This window comes from Osmerus mordax, chromosome 13, assembly GCF_038355195.1.
Source record: "Osmerus mordax isolate fOsmMor3 chromosome 13, fOsmMor3.pri, whole genome shotgun sequence".
Taxonomy (NCBI): Eukaryota; Metazoa; Chordata; class Actinopteri; order Osmeriformes; family Osmeridae; genus Osmerus; species Osmerus mordax.
The window spans coordinates 8,999,851-9,022,948 of NC_090062.1; the positions used below are offsets into that span (position 1 = coordinate 8,999,851).

Consider the following 23,098-nt stretch of genomic DNA (forward strand, 5'->3'; position numbering starts at 1 on the left):
TTCCTGTAAGTGCTTTTAGATGGAAATAATAAATATGATTGATGCACCCTTTACAAAAACCGCCAGTTTTGTCGTTGCCATGTCCCTTTGCGCTGAGCTTACTGATGGGTAAGAAGTATTTTAAGCTGACAAATTTGTGGCAACCAGTGGCTATTGAGATAATATACATTTGTCATAGAATAGGGACTGTTTTCGGGGTCCATTTTCTCGCACAACCTACTAGTGATTGAGATAAGTAGCAGGGCTGTGCTACTTTGATTTGGGGAGATATATGACGCATTTTGTGAAGGAACTTAATTTAAAACAAGTATGAATAACTAGAACACATTTATTGCGAAGACATCCGTAATTAAATTGTTAGGTTGTTTAATGCTTCCCATGCTATTCGGAAGTTTTTGTCTAAAGCGGGCGTGTCGATGTTTTTACTTCCGGAATACACAGCCTTTCACGAGCGTCCATGAAAGAAAAAGAATGAAAGGGTTGCTATAGTGTCCCTTGGCATAACATCGCCCCAATAATATCTGGGGATACATTACGAGTCCCTACTGGCACTCAAGAAACATTTTAAGGCTGTGGACGCTGGAGGCCATCCAACTTTTATTTTCATCGAAAGTAAGTAATGTTTATTTTTTTTGCCGTCCTTGTTAGGCTAGCTTTGTTCCGGCGTAGCTACCTAATTTGTAATTTCCTCGTTCCATCCGTGTATGTACAGTACTTAGCTAGACTAGCCTGCCTGGTAGTTAAAGTACTGTAACGTTAGGTAGATTGTTTAGTGAGAGTTTATTCGCTTGTTGTAACCTGCCGCCCAGCAAGATATTAATTCAGAGTCATTTTTGAGCAGTATCTAAACATTAACACTAGTATATAAGAAACATTAATGCAAGAGAGGGTGATTGAGTACTACTGTAGCTAGGCTTCAGTAGCTGGCTGTCCTTTCGAGCGTTTGAGATGTGATTGCATCGAGTTTGTATATTTTTACGTGCCCTGTCTGATATATTTTTGTCAACGTTATTATCTATATACTAGTAAAGTTGGTTAGCTTGTTGTTGGCAGATGTGTATACATTAGTGTCATCTGGTTAATTGACGGTATACTTACTTATACAGAGGTGCTCTGGTTGGCTAACATAGCTAGCACTTGCGTTAGCACACAAGTAATGTATAGGGGACCACAACTATGAACTATACTACTAGCAATCTGGCTAGTTAGACTAGCATATGAAAAGGCTTTTGTCTCCTTACACACGTTTTACAATAGCTAGCTAGTAAGCTAATTTATCTGCTTGTTTTATTACGTTGATTCACTGTAGTAGTGTGCAGATAAACCGTTGCAAGTACAATACCCTCCCCAGCATTAATGTACATATTTTCAAAGCGTATTGTCTGTACCAGATTACAAGACTAGACTGATCATAAACTAATCTCAGAGTAGTTATGAAAACGTATATGACGCACGAGGGTACATAGCTAACATAGCTTATTTTAAACATTGCTGACCACTATTACATGGAGAATCATTTGTTACGATCGGGTAGAGGGGGACGTAGATTGAGGTAGGCTCTTGAAGTTGTGTTTAGCCTTAGGTCTTGGTGTGGGTGGTATAGTCCTGTTTACTTGACCATTGGTGTACCGTTTGGGTAGGCTGCCTAAGTCAAACCATTTTTGATCAAAGGAGTTTGTACCCTATTTGGTATTTTCTTTTCTCAACAGAGTGTAGTTCAATGGAACAACGGAAGTAGTCACAGATTGACCTTGACCCCCAAATAGCATTTTGAAAGATTCAAACGAATGTTTGTGGAGGGACTGCATTGTTAACAGAAAATAAACTACATTATACTAAGGGTTAGTCCCTTCCCCCAAGCTTCAGCTACACGTTGTCCTTCACCTGGGCAGGACACCGGCCACACCCACCGTGTTCTAACAGTCAGCACTGGTGACAAACGTTTGTTGTTTTTAACATGGAGATTGCTTGGGGTGGGTGATCCTGAGATCAGTTTACTTTCAGACCTGCAAAAGTAGCCTCCTGGCATTCAGATTAGAAATATATTTTCATTTCAAAATTACAGTCGTGTTTTAAGTTGTAAGAAGAGACATTTTACAAAATATTGACAAATAGAATAACCTTTGTATGGTAGGACATCTACTGCGTACATTTACAGACCTCAGTTTGTTCATGCCCGATTACTTGTGGAGTCTGGCCACACTTTTCTGGAAGTTCATTGGGAAGAGATGTTGATAGAAAACGACATGCTCATGGCAGACATTCATATTTAATGAAATCTCCCTTTGCCGTGTTTGGGATTGCCTAGGGCTAACCTGAACGTTCTCCTCAATGCACAACAGAAGTTGGCAGGCTAAATATCACTATTTGTCAGGGATTTTAAGTGAAAGCAAAGGGCCAAAGACATTTCCTTGCATGTCGCTGAAGCAAAATCAGGCTGTGAAGAGAAACAGCTGCTAGCTGTCACTGCCACAGTGGGAATCCTGCTGTATGGCATGGCCCCCTTCCAGGCTGATATTTCAGTTGAAGGTTAATCGCTCTACTTAGAACCACTGTGTGTCTATAATCATGGAAGACCATCAGTCTAGCCCTCTTCACATTGTATTGTTGAATTATCATGAACACTAACTGTAGTGCGTTTTCACCAGTTTGGGGCTGATCTGTGAGGTCTACATTCAGCCCTTACATTCTTTTCAGCTGTTTTGGGTCAGACAGGATACAATGAGGTCCTTGCCGTCATGATAAACCATTTAGAATATATATATGTGTACATAGTTGTAAGGCTTGAATATGATTTTTTTTTTTTTTTAATCTACAGTTTAAATCATTAACACTCCAGAATGGAGGCATATTCTTTTCAATAAAATGTAGAAAAACTAAAAAAGTCTAACCTGTTAAGGAAAGGCTGCATACATAGAACCTCAGTGGGTAAATTACAAAATGCCAACCAACCACTAGAAGACTGAAACATTTAAGGACAGTTTTATGCTAAAAAGTACCTGAAGAAGCCTGGGAAGTGTTAACAGATGAGATTGACTTGGTGGAACAAGAAAAGTGTGCGGACAAGAGGAAATTGGAGTGATTTAAAACATGTCAACTCACTTCTAAAACAGTGTTATAGCTTGGGCATGTAGTTCTGACATTAGAACTGTCTCTTCTTTGATATGGCTGCTGCTGTGCTGCAGCAGAATGAATTCTGGACTGCACAGAAATATAGGCAAAAACAAGACATTGTGTTAGTTCAACCATCGAGTGTTTCGTAGCCAAAAGTAGAATATTGTTGGCTAGCCAAAGAAATCATACAATATGAATTCAATTTCATGTTCATTGTCCTAGATTCAGAATTGGTGTCAGTGGGATTTTGTACTTTATATAGATACCCTATCTTTATCCATATATCTCAAGTCTCTACCTTGAGTTTTGTTTTCAATTTGACTTGTTCTAAAACTGGAGTAGGCCTACTCCATTTCACTCTGGTGTGTTCAAGCATGTTGGATACTCCCAGTACACAATCAGTACTGATCGTGTAGCGTGAGGTACGCCTGTACACGGACAAGACAAGTGTTGAGAAGTGTGATCACAGTGTTTCCCCTAGGTTTACAGATTTGGGGGGGGGGGAAGGGCGGTGGCGGGTGGGGGGGCGTGGGACCGACCATGTAGAGACATAAATGACATGCCGTCTTGTAAATAAGATAAATAACAAAAAGGCCATTTAGTTTGTTTAATAAAAGAGCAAGCTATAGACCTGTTTTATAGGAAAGGTAACCTTAAATTACTTATTTTGTGATCTGGCGCTATCTGTAATATATTTACAATATTAACTTGACCTTCCAGGGGTGGGGGGCGTTGGGGGGGCGGGGCGCCCCCCTAATATAATGGTAGGGGAAACCCTAGATCAGGGACGGCAATACAGATTGTGACCTTCCCTAGTAAATGGGGCAGATGTCGTATAGAGTCACTTTAGTTGAGTCAAATATTTCCTAGAAAACAAATGGCTGGCTAGCTTGTGCAGTGACATTTTAATTTGGTGTTCTACTACATTGGTAAGGCAAAACACTTTTAGGCAGGCAATCATTTAAATGTGAGAGACAGCAGAATTGAAAGCAGCAATGGTGTCATTGATCTCATCAGGATCAGGCACATTTGATTGAACGGAAAAATAAAATGCATGCTTGATTAGGATGAGTACACCAGTAATAATAACAACAACCTTGCCCAATATTAAGCATGTTGGTCTTATCCAGTTGACAATCATTGTTACGGCTGGGGGAGTTGTCCCACATCCACTTGTCTTTGCAGCCAGCTCTCCCTGCCTGTTTTGTAGTCATACACTGTCCCTGGGTTTATGTAATGAGAACACTGCAGAGTTGCCCTTGAGAGTGAACTGGCCGTCTTTGATGCTGAGATTTGTGCAGAGGATAGGATTCAGTAACTAAACACGGGTCACTGGGGAAAACAGGCCCACACACAAACATGACTCTAGCAGTAGCCTCGCACAGTTTACCAAACCTAGGTTCCTTTTTTATCTTTTACTGTTAAGATGACCCTGTTTATTTACTCAGCGTTGTAAGTAGCCTATAGATTGTGACTTTAAAATCAACACTCAAGTTGTGTAAAAAATTTGCTACATTTCCATGTTGCCCGTCTAACCATGGTTACTATTTTCTAAGACCTGACCAGGATGTATTGGCGAAGTTTATCAGACACTTTTGGTAGAATGAGTAGCCAAAAGGTGACCCTGTCTGACAAAATTTAGGGTGTTCAAAATGATCTCTGCTTCTGTGGTAGTTGCCTTTATGATCTGCTCTAATGCAAATAACCTACATGAAAGACTGAAAACATTCATAGGGAGATTATAACTCGCCTGGCCACTCAAATTGCAAAAGATGGTTTGTCAATTGCCTGGTTTAGCATATAATGCAGATATAATAATTTAGGTTGTAGCCTCAGTGCCAACAAAAACACAAATTGGTCTGAATCCCTTCTGTGCATTCTTTCTCCAGATCTTCTCCACTGTGCCAGCCAAATGTCTAGGCCAGAGACTTGCCTGCACCTCGCGTGGTAGAGGTGCCAGAGAGGAGAGGTGGTGGCAGACAACGTGTAGTGTGGCCTGCCATCGTCCCATGAGCGTGGTCGTGCCAGGCCTGCGCTGCCAGTAACTGGGGCTGTGGTGAGCACAGCTCACAGCTTTCTCTGGACCCTCCCCAGCTGCCAGCGCTCTGTGGTGCCCGTGCCATGGACCATCCAAGAGAGAAGGAGGGGGAGCGGCCGGCCAGGAGCAGCAAGGTGGCGCAGCGCAGCGGCCACTCGTCACGGCCCTCCAGCTCCTCTACTTCCTCTGGGGTTCTCATGGTGGGGCCTAACTTCCGTGTGGGCAAGAAGATTGGCTGTGGAAACTTTGGCGAGCTGAAGCTTGGTAAGAATGTGCTCTGAAGTCCATCTTTATTTTGTTGGTACCTCTTAAGATGCGTTAAGTCACTGGACAAGATAAGAGCTCTTGAAACATTTTGAACTTTTGTTTAGATTAGTTTCTTTCACAGAAGGGCACACATGAGCCACATTTACATGCTCCACCGAATTGGATAACCCATGTGGGTCAAAAGTCAATATTCACACTTTTATTTGGCCTCTGGTTTACTCTGACCAGCAATGCCCTGACCAGCAATCCCATGTTTCTGGAGGATGCTAATCTATACTGCACCTATAATCAATGGCTTCTGTTGAGTGGAATACTATAGCCATAGGCAAGCCTGTTTTGTAGGATTAAGCCCATTGTGGGCATGATGTAAATCACTCTCCATTCTCTCAACCTGTAAATATTCACACACGCATGCTCTTCACGTATCTTTCTCTCTCCACACTCATCCACTTGAGGTTGCACTGAGGTTGCACTGAGTAGGGAGTCAGGTGGCTGAGCGGTGAGGGAATCGGGCTAGTAATCTGAAGGTTGCCAGTTCGATTCCCGGTCATACCAACTGACATTGTGTCCTTGGGCAAGGCACTTCACCCTACTTGCCTGTACTTACTGTAAGTCGCTCTGGATAAGAGCGTCTGCTAAATGACTAAATGTAAGTGCCCCCGAGTAATCTAGAGCTCAATGCTCTTAAGACAGTGGAGATGGTTGTGGACTTCAGGAGGAACACAGCCCCACACACCCCCATCACCCTGTGTGACTCCCCAGTCAACACTGTGGAGTCCTTCCGCTTCCTGGGCACTATCCTCTCCCAGGACCTCAAGTGGGAACTGAACATCAGCTCCCTCATCAAGAAAGCACAACAGAGGATGTACTTCCTTCGGCAGCTGAAGAAGTTCAACCTGCCAAAGACAATGATGGTGCACTTCTACTCAGCCATCATTGAGTCCATCCTCACCTCCTCCATCACCGTCTGGTACGCTGCTGCCACTGCCAAGGACAAGAGCAGACTGCAGCGTATCATCCGTACTGCTGAGAAGGTGATTGGCTGCAATCTGCCTACCCTCGAGGACCTGCACACCTCGAGGACCCTGAGGCGAGCGAGGAAGATTGTGGCCGACTCCTCCCACCCTGGACACTCCCTGTTTCAGTCACTCCCCTCCGGCAGAAGGCTGCGGTCTGTCAGGACCAATACCTCACGCCACAAAAACAGTTTCTTCCCTTCCGCTGTTGGCCTCTTCAACAAGGCCAAGGGACCACACTGACTCAAATGACTTATTGCTTAAAACACTCTGCTTTTGCACTGCACCACAACATGGTATCTTGTACATTTGTATTTTTTGTAATATTTGTATTTTTGTATTTTTATATTGTAATTTACGGCAACTTATATTTATCCCACTTAGTACTGCTAGTTTATGTACCCTTAGTATAGTTAGTCCACATATTTAAATTTTAGGTATATGTTTATTGTATGCACCTTCCTGCCAAAGCAAATTCCTTGTCTGTGCAAACTTTCATGGCGAATAAATCCCTTTCTAATGCACGGCTCACTCTCTTTTTCCATCGTTTTTTTGTGCTGCCATTACACAGTTTTGGGGGATGCTGGTGGATCTAATAGTTTGATGTCACCACCATTGTTATTTAAATAGCAGAGGCTGGGTAATTTATGTTCATAATATGTGCATTTTTTCTTCTTTTCCCAGGTAAAAACCTCTACACCAATGAGTATGTCGCTATCAAACTGGTAAGTGTTGTTGTTAATGCGATACATGGCAAGACCTCGCATCTCTCAAATGTAATAGAAATATACAACATTTTAGTTTGTCCTGGTCATGTTGCATATAAACTTTATCAAATTCAACGAAGCAGTTGCCTATGCCTAACGTATTTGATACACTGCATGTGTCGTCCTTCGTCATTTATTAATAATTAAGCAAAGGCTTGGCAAGGCATGCAACTCGCCCTCTTTCACACTTCCGATGGCACACTGCTTTGAATCAGGCTACCTGAAACAGATAACTATTTAGTAATTGTTGCCTGTCAACATCGCAAGCCCTCTTCATACCCCTGGAAGGACCCAGTTGTTGGCGACAGTTGATGCCAAGGCATGATATTTCAGCCTGAAATGGCTTTATGTCAGATAATTCGACTCAGAGGAAAGGAGCTTTTTTTTTTTTACATGAACTACTGTAAGAATTGTTCTTCAGTGTAGATGGAAGGGTAGCTAACTGCAAATTCACTTTTTTACAGCTTAGCCTATCTGCTTTTTTGGGGGGTGTTTTACTAGTAAATATCTTGTTTACAGTCTTCAAAAAAGCACCTTGTGGTGGATGTGTTCTGTTTAAACTATCCTTTTTTATGTGCCACGACTTCATATAAATGAGCATCTCTTGCCCGATTTTTTTGTAAAAAGAGGTAGGATTATATACATTAGCCTTGTAAAGTGCAAATGTTTAAATATTGTAGACCATTTTGTAAGACAAGTAGGGCAGGTAAAGATTAGAAGCTTCATTATGTACATTTATAACTGGTTCTAACCATGTCTCATATCAACATGAGACATGCAGCAACTGGTAAGTGCCATTAAGAGCTTGACTAACATTTCTATACAGTAACAAACCTGAATCTCTATCCTGTATACTCACACAGTGGTTGCTAGGCAAGGGTGTTCGGAACCTGGAGATAAATAGGAGAGTGGAAATGCCAGCTTAGGTGTGCCTCTCAAAGCAGTGGTGCTGGAAATGAGTCATGCCATTATAATAGCTCTCCAGACAGCTATAAAGTACCAAACCATCAAAATATGAAACACTCAGAACAAGCATTGAAGAATACATATAAAACATGGAAAAACCTCATATAGCACAGTGTTGGTCAAGTCCAAAATAAGTCAGTTTGATTCTCAACCTTGCATTGGAAAGTGGAGTGGCTTTTTTTATTTGAAGCTCTTTTGTTCTCCCTGTTATACAGGAACCAGTTAAATCAAGGGCTCCACAGTTGCATTTGGAGTATCGGTTCTACAAAACTTTGGGAAGTACAGGTAAGGTCGTGTGCCAAATCAGCTTGATGTTCCTCTGGTGAGGCATTCCAATGACTCAGCAGTTTTGGTAGATCAGCTGAAAAGATAACTTCATTTCCACAACAAGTGATAATCACACAAAACAGTCACTGACCTTTACCTGGGGGAATTGTATTAATGCATGGGTATTTTAACATAATACCATACATTTAGGATTATAGAACTGTAATTTCCTGGTAATGGGATCTTCATTTTGCATGCCTAGCTACATTTCCTAAGTACAATATCTGAATTTCTGCTCTAGCTTCTCAGCCGTTTCCAAGAATTTGCTCACAGCTAACTTGAAGCCCCCCATTAACTAAGAAATAAGTTGTAGAGTCCAACTTCGTTTGATCATATTTTGGGGCCTCAAATAATTCCCGATGGATATAGTATGTGCTGTTTTTATTGTTTTAGTTGTCATGACCGTCAGTCATGTGGGAATGGTTGCTTCATCTACTTTGTTGTCCCAAATGTGTCACAACTCTGAGAATTGTGTTTTCCAAAAAGGAAATGCAGTGTATTTTGCAACTAGCATGGTGGTATATTGCCCTGACTATGCTAGGTATATACTAGAAACTTCGCTTCAAAGGACAACCTGAAAGATAGTTCCCCTAAATATTTATAGATCACATTTGTTTGATGCACAGAACCTTTAGCAACCTCAAGTTTCATCATTTAATATATTTACCTAACGGTTAGGTAAATATATTTTAATAATACCGGATGACAAATAGGGCTCCTCTCAAAAAGACAAGGAGAGTAGCCCTATTTGTCATCCGGTATTATTTACAGCCTACTTGCATGTTCCAACAGCCACTGTCAGACATAGAGCTTTATGAGGCACACTGCATTATTCTTCCAGAGTACAATTAAAGGAAATGGGTTGAAACGCATGATATACAACACATAAAAAAATAATCAGATCTTTTAATAGCTGCCCCTAAAAATATATATATACAAAAAACTTGTGAACACACTGTATTTGTTGAAGAAGCTGTTAACCTAAGCCAAGGTCACCCACTCTTAAAATCTATCTTCAGACTCCTACTAGCTGGCTATGAAGGCCAGCATACAAGCCAACATCCATGGCAACTAAAAAAGACATTCTCATTAGGTCATAAAAATCCCTCCCTGTAATAGTAGCTGGGCACACTTTATTGCACTTGAAAGTGTGGCTGTGAATATTGTTTCAAATACTGTTTGCTTTTCTGGACAACAATACATTAACTGTAGTTTAGCCGCTTTTTTTAGGTTCCTATCGCCACTGTAGTCAGACAAAGAGCAAACAGGGTCTACTGGTTTGCAAAGACAAGGTTGGAAAAGGCTAACTGTGCGGAAACGCATTAATTATTTAGAGAGTGGGACTGCCTCTCTAAGCACTAACCTGCTTCTCCGCTCCAGATGGGCGTATAGTGACCCCATTCCTGCTCAGCTGTGCACTGTGTCTGTAGTTTTTGTCAGTCGGAAGACAGTGTTTGTGCAAAGTTGAGTGCATCATGGCGCAAATTTGTCAGTTTACAGTTTAAACAGGCTATTGGTGACTAAAGCTCAATTGATAAGTGAAGTGCTTTGTTTTGCTGTGTGGTTATTTCAGGAATAAATAAGTACATGATTGAACAGTTTTCTTTAAAGAAGGAACCTTTAAGAAGTCTTGAGTCAGTGTTCATATGGTAGCATGAGCATGCTGGTGTGTTTATAAAATAAAGATAACAAAGATTTAGAGAAGCTTTATCATATCATGTGCAATCTTTTGAGCTGGCAGCAGACTCAGCCTTGAAATGGAACACCAGCTCTGATGAGTCACAACACGGCTCTCAAGTGTTCTCAGGCCGGGAGGTGCTTAATGGTACAAACAGGTGACCCTTTACCTGTTTGTGATTCAATGGAAGGTTAAGTAGTTGAGATTTGGAGAGTCCTCTCCGGTTCCTCAGTTAAAGGCATAGGCCTGATTGTTTACTGACTTCACTGTGTAAAACATCTTGCAACATGCAAACAGCGTACTCTGAGGTGCTGCACTTCAGGACAAGACAATGTTTGTAACTAAGTACCCTTAGTTATAATGGTTAATTATATGATTTAGGATTTGTGAGAAAGCCAGTCAAAATGGGTGTTCTTAAAAACAGCCTCGACAAGCACACACTTGTGGCCCTTTACTCCAAGAGTCCCTTTGGATAATGAATGTGCTCCATGTAAGTAGATGTTGGCACTGGAATGATCGCCTTGAAGATTAATGAAGTAGGCTTACTGACTGGTGTAATTTAGATGAATAGAAGTGGAGTGGAACACTTCTGTCATCCTCCAAGAAAGCTGCTGAGTTTGCTGCATCCCTTTGTAGTGTTTGTCTTTTTTAATCTCTTAAATTTTGAAGCAAGTAATTTTTATCCCTTTAGGTATTTTACCCTCAGGAGATCTGCTGTAAGGTTCTAGTGTGAAAAAAGAATGTAAGTTATTGCCCTAGCTGTTTGGTGTGCACAGTGAGGTGAACCATCCTACATCAGATGGTGTCCCATTTGTTTATAGAGAAAAGAGAAATACATCAAGCCCTTGGATTTCAGTCCTCGTAATCCTATTTGTTGATTTGCTTTTCATGTCACAGAATAATAACTGTACGTCTTACCCCTATACTCTATATCCTCATATTTTTGTGAAGAGACCTGCTTTTGACTATGATTGTTAATGGGACTGGTTGGCATAGTATGGCATGTCCTCAAAGGGATTTTGCTGCACCTGTGTTTATGTAGAAAGGTAAACTCATCCTCTGAGCTCAGTAAATGTAGTTACTCCCCAGGACATCTGTAAATCCTTGTAGGCATGCCTGGGCTTGTCTCTATGAATAAGCAGTATTTATTGTACTATTCATTTCTGTCTAAAAAGGACTTTTGTAAGGCATACAACAATAACACTACACTAAACTCCATGTTCTGGGCAGATGGCTGGAGTGCAGCATTATTATAGATGAGTATCTAGAACAGTAGCAATGGTACATTCAGGTACTATCCAATAGCTGTTGTTCCTCCCCAATGAAGGTCAAGTTTAATTAGTGTATGCTCTAAGTTGCTTAGTCATACAGCCAGCATTAAGTCTGTATCCAGTGCAAACCAACCAGAGTAGGAATGGCAGGTTTTGTCACGGATCTAGGCAATCCCCTCAGGCTCTTCTAATCAATGGCATCGTCAGGGTGGAAGTGGGAGGAGATGCACCATTGAACATCAGAAGTGATGTCTAGGCTAAACATCGTAATGTAACATGTAATCAGGTTCACCGGAACCCCTTTGGTTCACACTGTCTTTTTGCGTTGGTCCATGTTGGCCTAACCTGAGGACCAGCAGGTCGCTGCTGGTCAGGTTTTCCATCAGCTGTTCTATCAGTTTTTTAAGCTAACTCTTCTTTTAAACCCACTAATCCAGCCATGTCATGTACTTGTTGCCAGCATAGCACCAACAGGGCCCACTCTGCATGTCACACGTTTTGTTGGCGCCTACAAGTCCCAGAGGTGACAAGAGACCAAATTCTGTGCCATGATGAGTAACATGCTGAGCGAGTTAATTAGCTTCAGAAATGGCACAGAAAACACCTATTCCAGCTATTTTAGCATGATACCTATGTGAATGCAAAGAGTATTCACTTTAAAACGTTACAAAAAATAAATACAATTGTATGTATTTTTTTTCTGGAAATGTTATTGGAAAAAATGTTGTTAACATTTTGCAACCCTGTGTTGTAGGGTTTTCAAATCAAAATAATACAACGTTTAGGGGGGGTCAGATGGCTGAGCGGTTAGGGAGTCGGGCTATTAATCAGAAGGTTGTTTTATTTAGATTTTTTTATGATTCTAACTGCCCTCTCCTGATCCATTTCAGCGGAAGGCCTGCCCCAGGTGTTTTACTTTGGGCCCTGTGGAAAGTATAACGCCATGGTGTTGGAGCTGCTAGGCCCCAGTCTGGAAGACTTGTTTGACCTCTGTGACAGGACCTTCTCACTAAAGACTGTCCTGATGATAGCTATTCAGCTGGTAAGTTTTCCCTACAGCTGCATGTGCCAATGAAATGAAGAATGCGTACAATATATCTCTTGTTTTGCATTACTGTAAAAGCCGACCGCATTATGTGGTTGAACTCTGAGGTCTCAAGATTGATCAACGAAATTTTGCCATTTTTGTTGACTTACCAAATACATCTGACACTTGTTACAACTTATAGTTACAATGACACAATGTAGACTGTTTGGCTGACGGCCAGGCTTGTTGTTGGCATGTTTGGGAGTTGTTTGTGGTACTGACTGGTGCTGTTGCTCTTTAGATCTCTCGGATGGAGTATGTGCACTCAAAGAATCTCATCTACAGAGATGTAAAGCCTGAAAACTTTCTCATCGGGCGGCAAGGAAACAAAAAGGATCACATAATCCACATTATTGACTTTGGCCTGGCCAAAGAATACATTGACCCAGAAACCAAAAAACACATTCCATATCGGGAGCACAAGAGCTTGACCGGCACAGCCCGATACATGTCCATTAACACACATTTGGGTAAAGGTAAGGATGGATAAAACCAAATATTTCATTGTTTTATGTACATTTCACCACCGGCCCTAATTTACACTGACCTTTCTTTTGCCAGTGTTTGGTCAACTTAATCATGCAAGTTAGTCTTAGTTAATCGCATTAAAAGTGTATGCTAATGTAATAGCTGCAGCTCAGTTCAACTGCCACAGTTCTTCCAACTTAACACTGAACAAGACCTTATCAATTATACCATAAGTACAAATAATAACTTTGCCAAGTTATGTTATTAAGAAAAGTGTGATCATTTAATGTGAGACATGAATTTGTGTTCTTATGAATGACTGTCAGCATTTCTAATAACTATCTTTTTCTTTCTTTTTTAAGAGCAAAGCCGTCGAGATGACCTTGAAGCATTAGGTCACATGTTCATGTATTTCCTTCGAGGGAGTTTACCGTGGCAAGGTCTCAAGGTATGCTGCACTAACTGGCCCACTGGGACTGCCATTTAGTTGTCATTTAGAAATCCCTTCTGTAATTGTATTGTGTTTACCTGGCAGGCTGACACGCTGAAAGAACGCTATCAGAAGATCGGAGACACGAAAAGAAACACACCTGTAGAAGTTCTCTGTGAGAGCTTCCCAGGTAAATATTATTGAAGTGTCTGTAAAAGTTGTCACAATTGTTTAATTCATTTGTATTGCATCCATCATACACATAAATGAAAGTGACCTCTGCCTGCATGTTGCACCTGCTATTTCAGAGGAGATGGCCACCTATTTGCGCTACGTCAGGCGGTTGGACTTCTTTGAGAAGCCTGATTACGAGTACCTAAGGACTCTGTTCACTGAGCTCTTTGAGAGGAAAGGCTACACCTTCGATTACACCTATGACTGGGTCGGCAGGCAAATCGTAAGTATCTTGAGATAAGGATGATTATATCACGAGCAAACGACATGAGAGAACAACCCTCAAGCATACGTGTTGTTGGTTGTCCTTGTCTGCAGCCCACACCTGTAGGGTCTGTCCATATAGACTCTGCAGCCTCCGCCATCACGAGAGAGAGCCAGCCGCACAGAGATCGGCCTTCCCAGCACCAACCCATGAGAAATCCGGTATGTTCTAGTGCCCTTTCCCTTGGAGAGATGCTGATGCCAGTCCGATCCTGTCAAGAGGAGAGAGAGGACGTTAGGTTACTAGTGAAAGCTCAGGAATCCTAGTATCCGAGAAACGGAAGGTTTGACAGGAACCCCCACTGCTTAGTCCACTATGCTTAACAACCTTCCTCACTCAATACCACAAAGGGTTGTCCTCATGGAGGTGGGGTGTACGGTTTGCCGTCTGCGTACGGAAGTAAGAAGTTATTCAATTTCCGGATCATCACCAGCCTAACTGTTAAATTGACAATTAAATTTGGGGTTTACCCGACTGCTTTGAAAAGCAATGCATGCATGACTGCAACGCTGGCTTTACATGCATAATTGTGAGATGATGTGTATGAAAAGAGCCAGATGTCTACATCTGAAATTGCAAAGATGGGTTTTTTTTCTGCAAGCTATGCCATCCCCCCGGAGATGAAATGAATGTGCATCCTTTATTTGCCAATTCTTAGCTTTGCACCTTTCATGTTCTCATTCTTGGAGGGTTAACCTTAAGTCAACCATTGCACCTTCTTCTTTTTCCTTTCATTCTAAATCCTTGGTTTATTTTTATTTTTTTAAGTCCAAAGTGAACAGTCTTGGTGTCTGGCTACATTTGATTTAATGTACTTCCAGCAGCAAGTAGAAAAACTGAACAGAACTGAGTCAGTCCTCAAACCTGTGCAACAGTTGAATATTGTGTTGCCTAGTCCAATCAGGTCCAATTTGAAGGGGTGTGTATGAACACAACAAAATTCCAGCTACAATGGGAAAGCTAAAACTATTAACAAAGCTAAAGCTATTACATTTAGTCTTTTTTTTATCGCAGACGCTCTTATCTATTACTCAATGAATTTTATGATGTGGCGGAGTCTTACTTTTGTTAATAAATTCAACAGTGTAAAACAATGTTACATTCATACAACAAGGGACATACAATACAGTATGGACAATGTATTTTGCGATAACTGCTTTGCACTCATCCAAATGCAACACCCTTTTTGAATGCAGAAAAGGTCTAACTCAAGAAGCATTCCAATATTGTCTTCATTAGACTATTTTCTCAAATAACCTGTTGGTTAAACATCTCCCAGTTAGCCTCCGGCACCACCCTCAGTCCATCACTGATCCAGTTCGCTGGCTTTGCTTTATCTCTTATTCACTCTTACTTTTGTTGTTCTGTTTCCCTTTTCCTTTTCTCATGCCGCTTTGCGCAACATTTGGTCTTGCGCACCACCCCCCCCACACACACACACACCAATCACCCACTCACCACCCTCGTCCCTACACCACTGACCCCCCCCACCCCCTCGTCCCTGCACCACTGCCCCCCCCCCCCCCCACCCGAGCAGACGGCAGCCACAGACCGGCGGGGAGCATGGGAGGTGCAGCCCAGTCGGCAGACAAATTCCTCCTACCTGACGTCCCACCTGGCGGCAGACAGGCACGGTGGCTCAGTGCAGGTACACCTCTGTGCTCCGACCTCTCAGTCTATCGCCGTCGTGCCCCCCCCCCCAGCTCTCTCTCTCTGTTATTGTCCCCCCCTGTCTTCTTCATTCACGGGGACACCACCACTTGCACGTCAAGGGGAACGGACTGTGGAGAGTGACAACGTAAAGAGTGTGTGTGTCGTGTGCTCATGTCTCATTGGTAACACAACTTTTGGCCTTTGGTCTCCTTGCTTGCTTTTGGAGGATGGGAGCAGCCTGTCATTTTTTAACAGCTCGTCTTACACCTCGGGAATACTACTGTTGTGGTAGTATGAGGTGATAACAATGCTGGCTGCATGGCTAGTGGGCAGGGTGACTTGGCTTAGTGGCAGTGCATGCTTTTAAACAAAAGGGCAGTAGTCAAATTATCAAATGAAAGGCCACTTTCCTAAATGACGGGATGCAATGTTCAGTTTTTCCCTGATAAAGCTTATAAAAACAACCCTGCGCATTTTAGGAGGTGCATTGTCATAAGGAAGGAGACGGATACAATATAAAAATAGAAATACAATTTATTCAGTGTTCTGTGATACCAAAACAAAGGTAATACGATAGTATGTTCTTGGTAATCATCATCTGAATAGGTTCTACTCTCTTTTACTCTCCCATACCTGTTGGGTATTGTTGACATCCCTGGAATCGCTTATCCGAATTAATGCATTTTTTCTGTGCCACAGGTGGTCAGCTCAACCAATGGGGAGCTGAATGCAGATGATCCACTGGCAGCCCACTCAAGTGTACCAATCACAGCCCAGGCAGAGGTGGAGGTGGTGGACGAGGCCAAGTACATATGACCTTTTGTTCCAAATTGCTCTCCCTCTTCTCTCTCTGAAGTCTTCTTCCTTCTTCTGATTAGTTTATCTATTACTGTACCTTAGCACCTCCTTGCATTTTCCCCATCTTTATTTATTGGTCTCTGTATCTCTCTCTCTCTCTGTCTCTACCTGTATGTCTGTAATTGTGACAGCCCCATGCCCCCAGCCCTCTTCCTGCACTCTTGCCTAATCTTTTCTGCTTCCTGATTGTGTGCTCTCTGAACCCAACTGTTACCTGTTACTTTCACTGTGCTGGGGTTGGCTAGGTGAGGATGGACTAGTAGAGCTACTCTATTATCGTATTTTTGCAGTCAGTGCCATTTATAGATGCACACAATATTGAAATGTCCGATTACAATGATGAACTGTAATAGGATATTTATGCTATCTGGATGTCAATTATTGAATTATAATTGTATTATAAACAAATTATGTAGAATTCCGGTTCAAATGAACCACCCCGCCATTAGACATAAAACACAGTATTTATTTGTATCTACCTGTTTCCATTGACTGTGTCTCCCACATTCATCTTTAGATCTAAACTACACATACACACACTTTTCTCTGCACTGGTCAGAAATTCATTGAGTTGGCCTGGTCTTCCTTTACTTGCTTGTTTGTTATAATGATTAATATGCTTGTTGTCGGCTCTTTGACGACACTCTCAATGAGCTGGTGTTTGATGCAAATGCTCAGCGAGACTGAAAGCAAGCTAGGCAGCAGACAGCATTCAATTAACATGGGACTAGAGAGAGGTGCACAAAACTGGGTTTCCATAGCAATGTGGAGAAGAAAAACACAATTTTCCGCCCCTCTAACACATCCGCTTGAGGCCTGGACATCCGCTTGGTCATTTGTTAAACCGAGCTGACGAAGAGTGCAAGCCATGATATTTGTGAGGTTTATGTCGGAAGGATCCTTTTTATTTCCCTCCCTTTACTGTTGTTCAACTCTCCACTGGTTGCAGTAATGATAGCGTCTGCTAATGAAACCCTCAAATTTGCAGTGGGTGAAGATTCAATAATCTATGAATGATGTGTTTCCGCAAAACATTGAAACGACTGCATATTACTGCTTAAAAGCCTGTGCTTTTGATGTGACCCCTTAACCTTCACCTGCGTGTGTGCGTGGCATGAAGTCTGTCCCATCGTCCTGAGCCTTGCCTTGTATTAGCCTAATTTCTCTTTTGTCTTTACGCTCTCTTCTCTTCTTTGTAGCTGCGTGAAAATGCTCAACCTGTGGTGAGTCCCTCTCTCCTAGTCCACATCATACCCATGGGACAGGAAGTGGACCAGCCTAAACAGGACCCAGTATTGTTGTATAAAGAGCCTTCATTAGTGCACTCTGCATTGATGTCAAATTTGGATTTGTAGGACCAATACTAGTGATTATATAACCTTTCAGATGTTTCCTAATCGTTCATACCTGAACTAGAGTTCTTTTGTTGTTATTATATGATTTTGGACTATGGCATGAAATGTATGCCTTTAACAGTCTCGAGGCACTGTACAATTTGGGAAAGGATACATGGTGAGGGGTTATGATTGGATCGTGATGTTTGGGAAATACATATGTTGCAGTACCCTAAGGTTATAAAAAACATCTTGTGTACCAAAATCATGTTCAGGTTTCTTTTGGACTGTCCATTTATGCCGTTACCCTTTTGCTTCGTTACTTGAGTTTTACTCCCAAAATGTTAACATTGCATGGCTTCAAATTTGCAATTGACTTAAATTTTGGAATTTCTGTACACTTGCTGTAGGCAAATTGTGCTATTAGCTAGAGCTCCACAGCTCTGTCTATCAGTCACTGTCCTTTGTGTTGGTCTCTGACTGCTGTCTGAATGTTTTAGTAGTCAACCACTTCAGCCCAAAGTGTCCCGTGCTCTGTCTCCACTTCTCATGTTCTCTCCATAAACCTGTATGTGTAAAACACTTATTCTTGACTTTAAATGCCTTTTGTAAGCTTGTAGACATAAGGTTAGTCTTGCTAACCCAGTATTAAATGTTCTTTATTGTCAGCAATTATGATTAGCCTAAGTATATTTGACCCTGTTTCCAGCTATTGTCTGAGAGGCATTAACTCTGGCATACTGCCACAGTAGTGCATTTTTTTCTTCTTTTAAACTAAATTGTCTTAGTTCCTCACAGACTGTTCTTTTGATTGTCCCTGTACATTTTAAAGAGCTGAAGAATATGATCAGCCTTTCTTTGCATCATGTTCTTTTTTATTCTTTGTCTTTAAGTCAACTAGCTCTACCCTTGTAATAAGTTTAGTTACACTTTGTGTTAAGCTTCCCTGTTTCTCTTTATTTGTAGGTGCTGCTGCTTTTTCAAGCGAAAACGGAAGAAGAACACACCGAGGCACAAATGATGATGATGATGCCTGTGTCATCCATGTTTCTTGGTCAGCCGATTGCGATTCCAGTAATCAATTAAGTCCGGATTCAGACAACAACAAAAAACAAAGAAGAGAATGATGCTCCAGAAGATCTTACATGAAAATCATTCTTTGGGGGAGGGGGGTGTTACCTTTTGCTCTGAGAATCGAGATGTGCGTTGAATAAAAGTGAGAATTTATTTTACTTTTTATTTTTTAACTCCTTCCTCAGTGCTTGGGAGTATTTGGCAGACTCAGTTGACGGGAGTTGGGATCTTCTACATTGGGATTCAACAGAGAACGAAGGGCATTTCTAAAAGGCACTTGGGCAGCATTTGCACTTCTTTATTAGCTGTGTCTGTCCCCCCCCCCCCCCCCCCCCCCCCCCCCCGTTTTAAAGGATTCTCCATGGAAGTAGAAGCAAAGAGAGAAGACTTGGGTGCCTCTCAGACATCGCACTGTACCACGTCATCCCAGCTTTCCTCACTCCTGCTCTGGCCCATGTAGAGGGCGGCTGTCTCACAGCGTTCTTTTGTGTGACGGAATGTATACCTTTAAACTGTTGGGATCCAGGATCAGAAAGGCTTCACTTCTCCAACACGATGATGTGAACCTAATACAGGACTGTATTAGGTTCTTATTATGTCTTCAAGCACGCAGGGAAAACCCGTCTGCATCGCTCTGCTGATTTGGCCCTGCACTTCAGCCTGACTTCCTCCAAAGGGGTTGAGATGTGGCGGTGGGAGGAGGAACACTGTGTAGTGCGCTCCAGAGATGTCCTTTTTTTCCCTGATAGATTCTATTGCAAGCTGCTTGTTTTAAAGCACTCACCCCACACTGCCCTCACTTCAAAACACTACAGACTCCCATGTGGCTTTGGTCTGGTTGGCTTTGGGAGTTGTAAAGACCTGACGCTTGCTTGTTGGCTGAAAATGGAAAGAGTTGCCATGTATGTCTTACTTCCAACCTTTATTCAAACACGTGCGTGTGCACACACTCATAATGATTGTATGAGCAGAAAGTTTAACAAAAGCATTTCAAGAATCTGGCAGGTGCTTGGAAAGGGAGTTCTCTGTCTAGTGATGGTTGGCATTTCGTCATTAATTCCTTGTAAATATTTGACCAACAATATAAATCAATGAAAGCAATGGCCACATGATGGAAACCAATGAGCGTTTCTCGGTACAAGAGGATGCGATGGGATTCTGACTGAGACTAGATATGACGATGAGCTGGCGAACAGTAGAACATAAGCATTAGATCCCAGCTTTCTTCTGCTGTCCAATGCCTTAACCAAACTCCCAATCATAGGGCTGATGAAATCCTTACTTGCGTGTCAAGATAATTCTATATTCTCTGACGTGTAGTTTTGTGGAATAATGCCAAATGCAATCTGGAGTTGGTAATAGTGAATGATCTAAAGAAGCCCCTGCCCCCCTGTCTGTCTCTTGATGCACCCCACTGTCACCCACCCCCATCAGAGTACAAGTATTAGCTGTGAGACCACCTCTACTGATGGGGAACAATCCTAGGAGAACTAGGTCCATCTTCTTGATTGTAATTTATTATGTTTTTTTGTTTTGTTTTTTAGCAAATGTGAATTTGAAATGTGATAAACATACTTATTTTTTCCATTCCAAATAGCCATGCTTTATGGGAGCTGAGTGGACTAATAGCTAGACACTATATCTGCACTATGTTCTTTGAGCCCCCTCCCTTCCCAAGGAGTCCTTGCCTTTCTTGCACTGTACTTACTTTTACTTTATTGTACACAGCATTGTGATATGGAATACATTTATCCAAATAATAGGCTCTTCCTTTTTCTTTCTTTTTCTTTTTTAAACCCGTCCGGTGCCATACGACTCTGACACACACAGAGACAAACTAGACAGACATCATCTCCTGGTGAGGTGTTTGAAATGGAGTGCCGCTTGTCATGTCAGACAGTGCAATTATTGAGAGAACGTCAAGGGGCTTGACAGACCTGTGCTTGTACATGCATAATATTGTGTATCGTTTTCCTTTTGTTTTCTTTTACCTTTTCCTTCCCTAAGTTATTGTGTGAGTACTTGAATTAGAAACTCTGTGGGACTTTTTTCTGATATCTGCAGTATATGGTGTTTTCCATTGATGGCTTTTGAGGGAATTCTGTGAGAAGGCTTTTTAAATGACTGATCTTCATTCCTCTAAGATGCCTTAGTGCCTCTTGATTGAATGTTAGACATATGGGCTAACATTGCTGTCAGGCTCATCACTCTGTTGGTTGTTTGCGCTAGCTGGTGAGAAGGACTGAGTGAGTAACAAGATAAACCTGCAAGCTCACTGTCAGCTTTGGGCCATCACTTTAGCTACAGTTTTCCCAGGTGGGTTGTTTGAATGATCTTATGACCTTATCAGTCAATGGTGCCTACACTGCTGCCGATGGGGACATATGGTGTCCTGTAGTTATTGCGCTCAACATGCATATTAAAAACTGTGTTGGTCTTTGCGGGTCACATCTAAGGTGCCACACCTGCTTATTTATGTACCACTAAAGCATGTGCCTGTGGGACATGTTATTATTTAGCTTTGATTCAGATGTTTAGTAACCAACTCTTCTGTCTGTAGAGCAGCAGTAAATTCTGTACCAAAACCATTGCTAAAGATACAGCCTCTAGGACTTCACTAGTTTTGCAGTTGGGCATGAGTCCTTGGGTTCAGGTGAGGCGTCTGGACAGAACATTGTGCCACCTGCTGTCCATTGTCCAACCCTCCATTGCATGGAGTGGCACTGCTGCACGACAGTAATGTATTGAAAGTATAAAGTATTGTTGAGTATAGTAAGAGTAATTTCCAGACAATGGCCTTGGGTTCCCCAATGCCATACCGATGACTACTACTCGCTTCAGCCTTTCCCTGTGCCGGAAAAGTGTGAAGTAGAACTTCATGTGACTTGACCAGCTTTTTCATTATGTCCTCCTCCTGTAAGAGTTGCAAGTGCCAGTTAGACAGTTCAAGAAAGAACAAGATTGTGGAAATACCTGAGAACAAGATGGACCGATCTTTTCCCTTCATGCCACTTTTACCAAACCTCCATTTTCAGTTGACCATGTTTGATCTTGTTTTGAAGTAGAATGTGTGACTTTTGCCATGTTTCCATGTGGTGTATGCTGATTTGGGGTTTTTGTTTTAATTATATTGTGGCTATTCTCTCCATTTTAATTCTGATCAGCATCTGAAAGACATGATGAATCTACTATGTGATATGTACAGTCTAGTTTATATGACAAGCTTGTCTAGACTGAGTAATATACTTCAGTTTGTATCTGCATGGCTTACCTGGAAATGACAGCAGCCTACCTAATGCAAGGCTAAATATAGTGGACCATGGACTACAGGAAAACTGACGGTTATTGTTTCCTGTTGAGTGTAGTGGGCCTGTATGTCCTCAGGAGGCTCTGTAAAAAGGCTTAATGTAATTTGATCAGTCATCACCACAGCACATTCCAATTTTAGTTCCCTCCTGTGTCGTTACTTAGACAATAGTTCAATGCTTTGCCTCTCAATCCTCATTGCCTTTAATTCACTTCAATATATTGTGTAATTCATATTTGTTTTTCCTACGTGTCCAAACAGGCATGTAAATCTAAGCAAAGGAGAGGAATATGGAATGGCAAAGTAGTATGTAATTTGGTTCATTCTGGCACTTTTCTTCCCGTTTCTGTACTGTAGAATTGGATTCACTGTAAATTGTATCTGGGGAATATGCTTAGGGTGACAAATGACTGCAATATTGTGATGATTCTCTTGAAATTGTAAATTGTACAGACTTTCACCATTCTTGATTTTTTTTTTCTGTTTGATTCCTTAAGTAGTGTACTCATTTCTTTTTTTTCAAACTGTGGAGAAACAGAATTGTACAGTACAACGAGAGTTTATTCCTCCCTTTTTGCTCGAGCAATTGTTTCAAAGCTATGGTTGAGAGAAATTTTACAGTTGTATTATGGGTATTGTGTTGAAATATGAATGTTACTTCAAAATGTGTTTGAATGGGTTAACCTAGTAAAGGGCTTCATGAGTGAAGGACCCACTATTTTGTTCTGTACTATTTTTTTTTGTTGCAGAAAGATAAAGGTTTTGACTTTTTATCAGAAATGCCTATTTTCCCTGGGAAGCCATGTGAAACGTCTCACATGTAAACCGTACAAATTCACTTTTTAATCCCTCCAATTGTAAAAGGGAACTCCGGTTTGCAGCCTTTTTTATGTAAAATAAAACATCTCTTAACCTTTCAATTGAGCCTGTATATTTTTTTCACA

General features: G+C 41.6%; 1 protein-coding gene across 4 annotated transcripts; it reads left to right on the forward strand.

Moving 5' to 3' along the window:
• Window positions 1-471: 471 nt before the first annotated feature.
• Window positions 472-23,074, forward strand: LOC136955041 (casein kinase I). Of its 4 annotated transcripts, XM_067248622.1 has the most exons (14): window positions 472-612; window positions 5,004-5,416; window positions 7,120-7,160; window positions 8,384-8,453; window positions 12,335-12,486; window positions 12,773-13,007; window positions 13,362-13,447; window positions 13,535-13,619; window positions 13,738-13,886; window positions 13,982-14,089; window positions 15,466-15,576; window positions 16,281-16,387; window positions 17,639-17,662; window positions 18,740-23,074. In XM_067248622.1, exons 2-14 carry the CDS (start codon window positions 5,236-5,238, stop codon window positions 18,792-18,794), a joined length of 1,404 nt encoding a protein of 467 aa, XP_067104723.1. In that variant the 5' UTR covers window positions 472-612; window positions 5,004-5,235; the 3' UTR covers window positions 18,795-23,074. The 4 variants fall into 4 exon arrangements, with proteins under 4 accessions (XP_067104723.1, XP_067104724.1, XP_067104725.1 ...); XM_067248623.1 differs by lacking the exon at window positions 17,639-17,662; XM_067248624.1 differs by lacking the exon at window positions 15,466-15,576.
• Window positions 23,075-23,098: the final 24 nt, after the last annotated feature.

Coding starts and splice junctions, on each gene's coding strand:
- LOC136955041 (XM_067248622.1), top strand. CDS start 5,236: ATGGACCATCCAAGAGAGAAGGAGGGGGAGCGGCCGGCCAGGAGCAGC. Junction 7,161..8,383: donor AGTATGTCGCTATCAAACTG/GTAAGTGTTGTT, acceptor CCTGTTATACAG/GAACCAGTTAAATCAAGGGC. Junction 12,487..12,772: donor TGATGATAGCTATTCAGCTG/GTAAGTTTTCCC, acceptor GTTGCTCTTTAG/ATCTCTCGGATGGAGTATGT.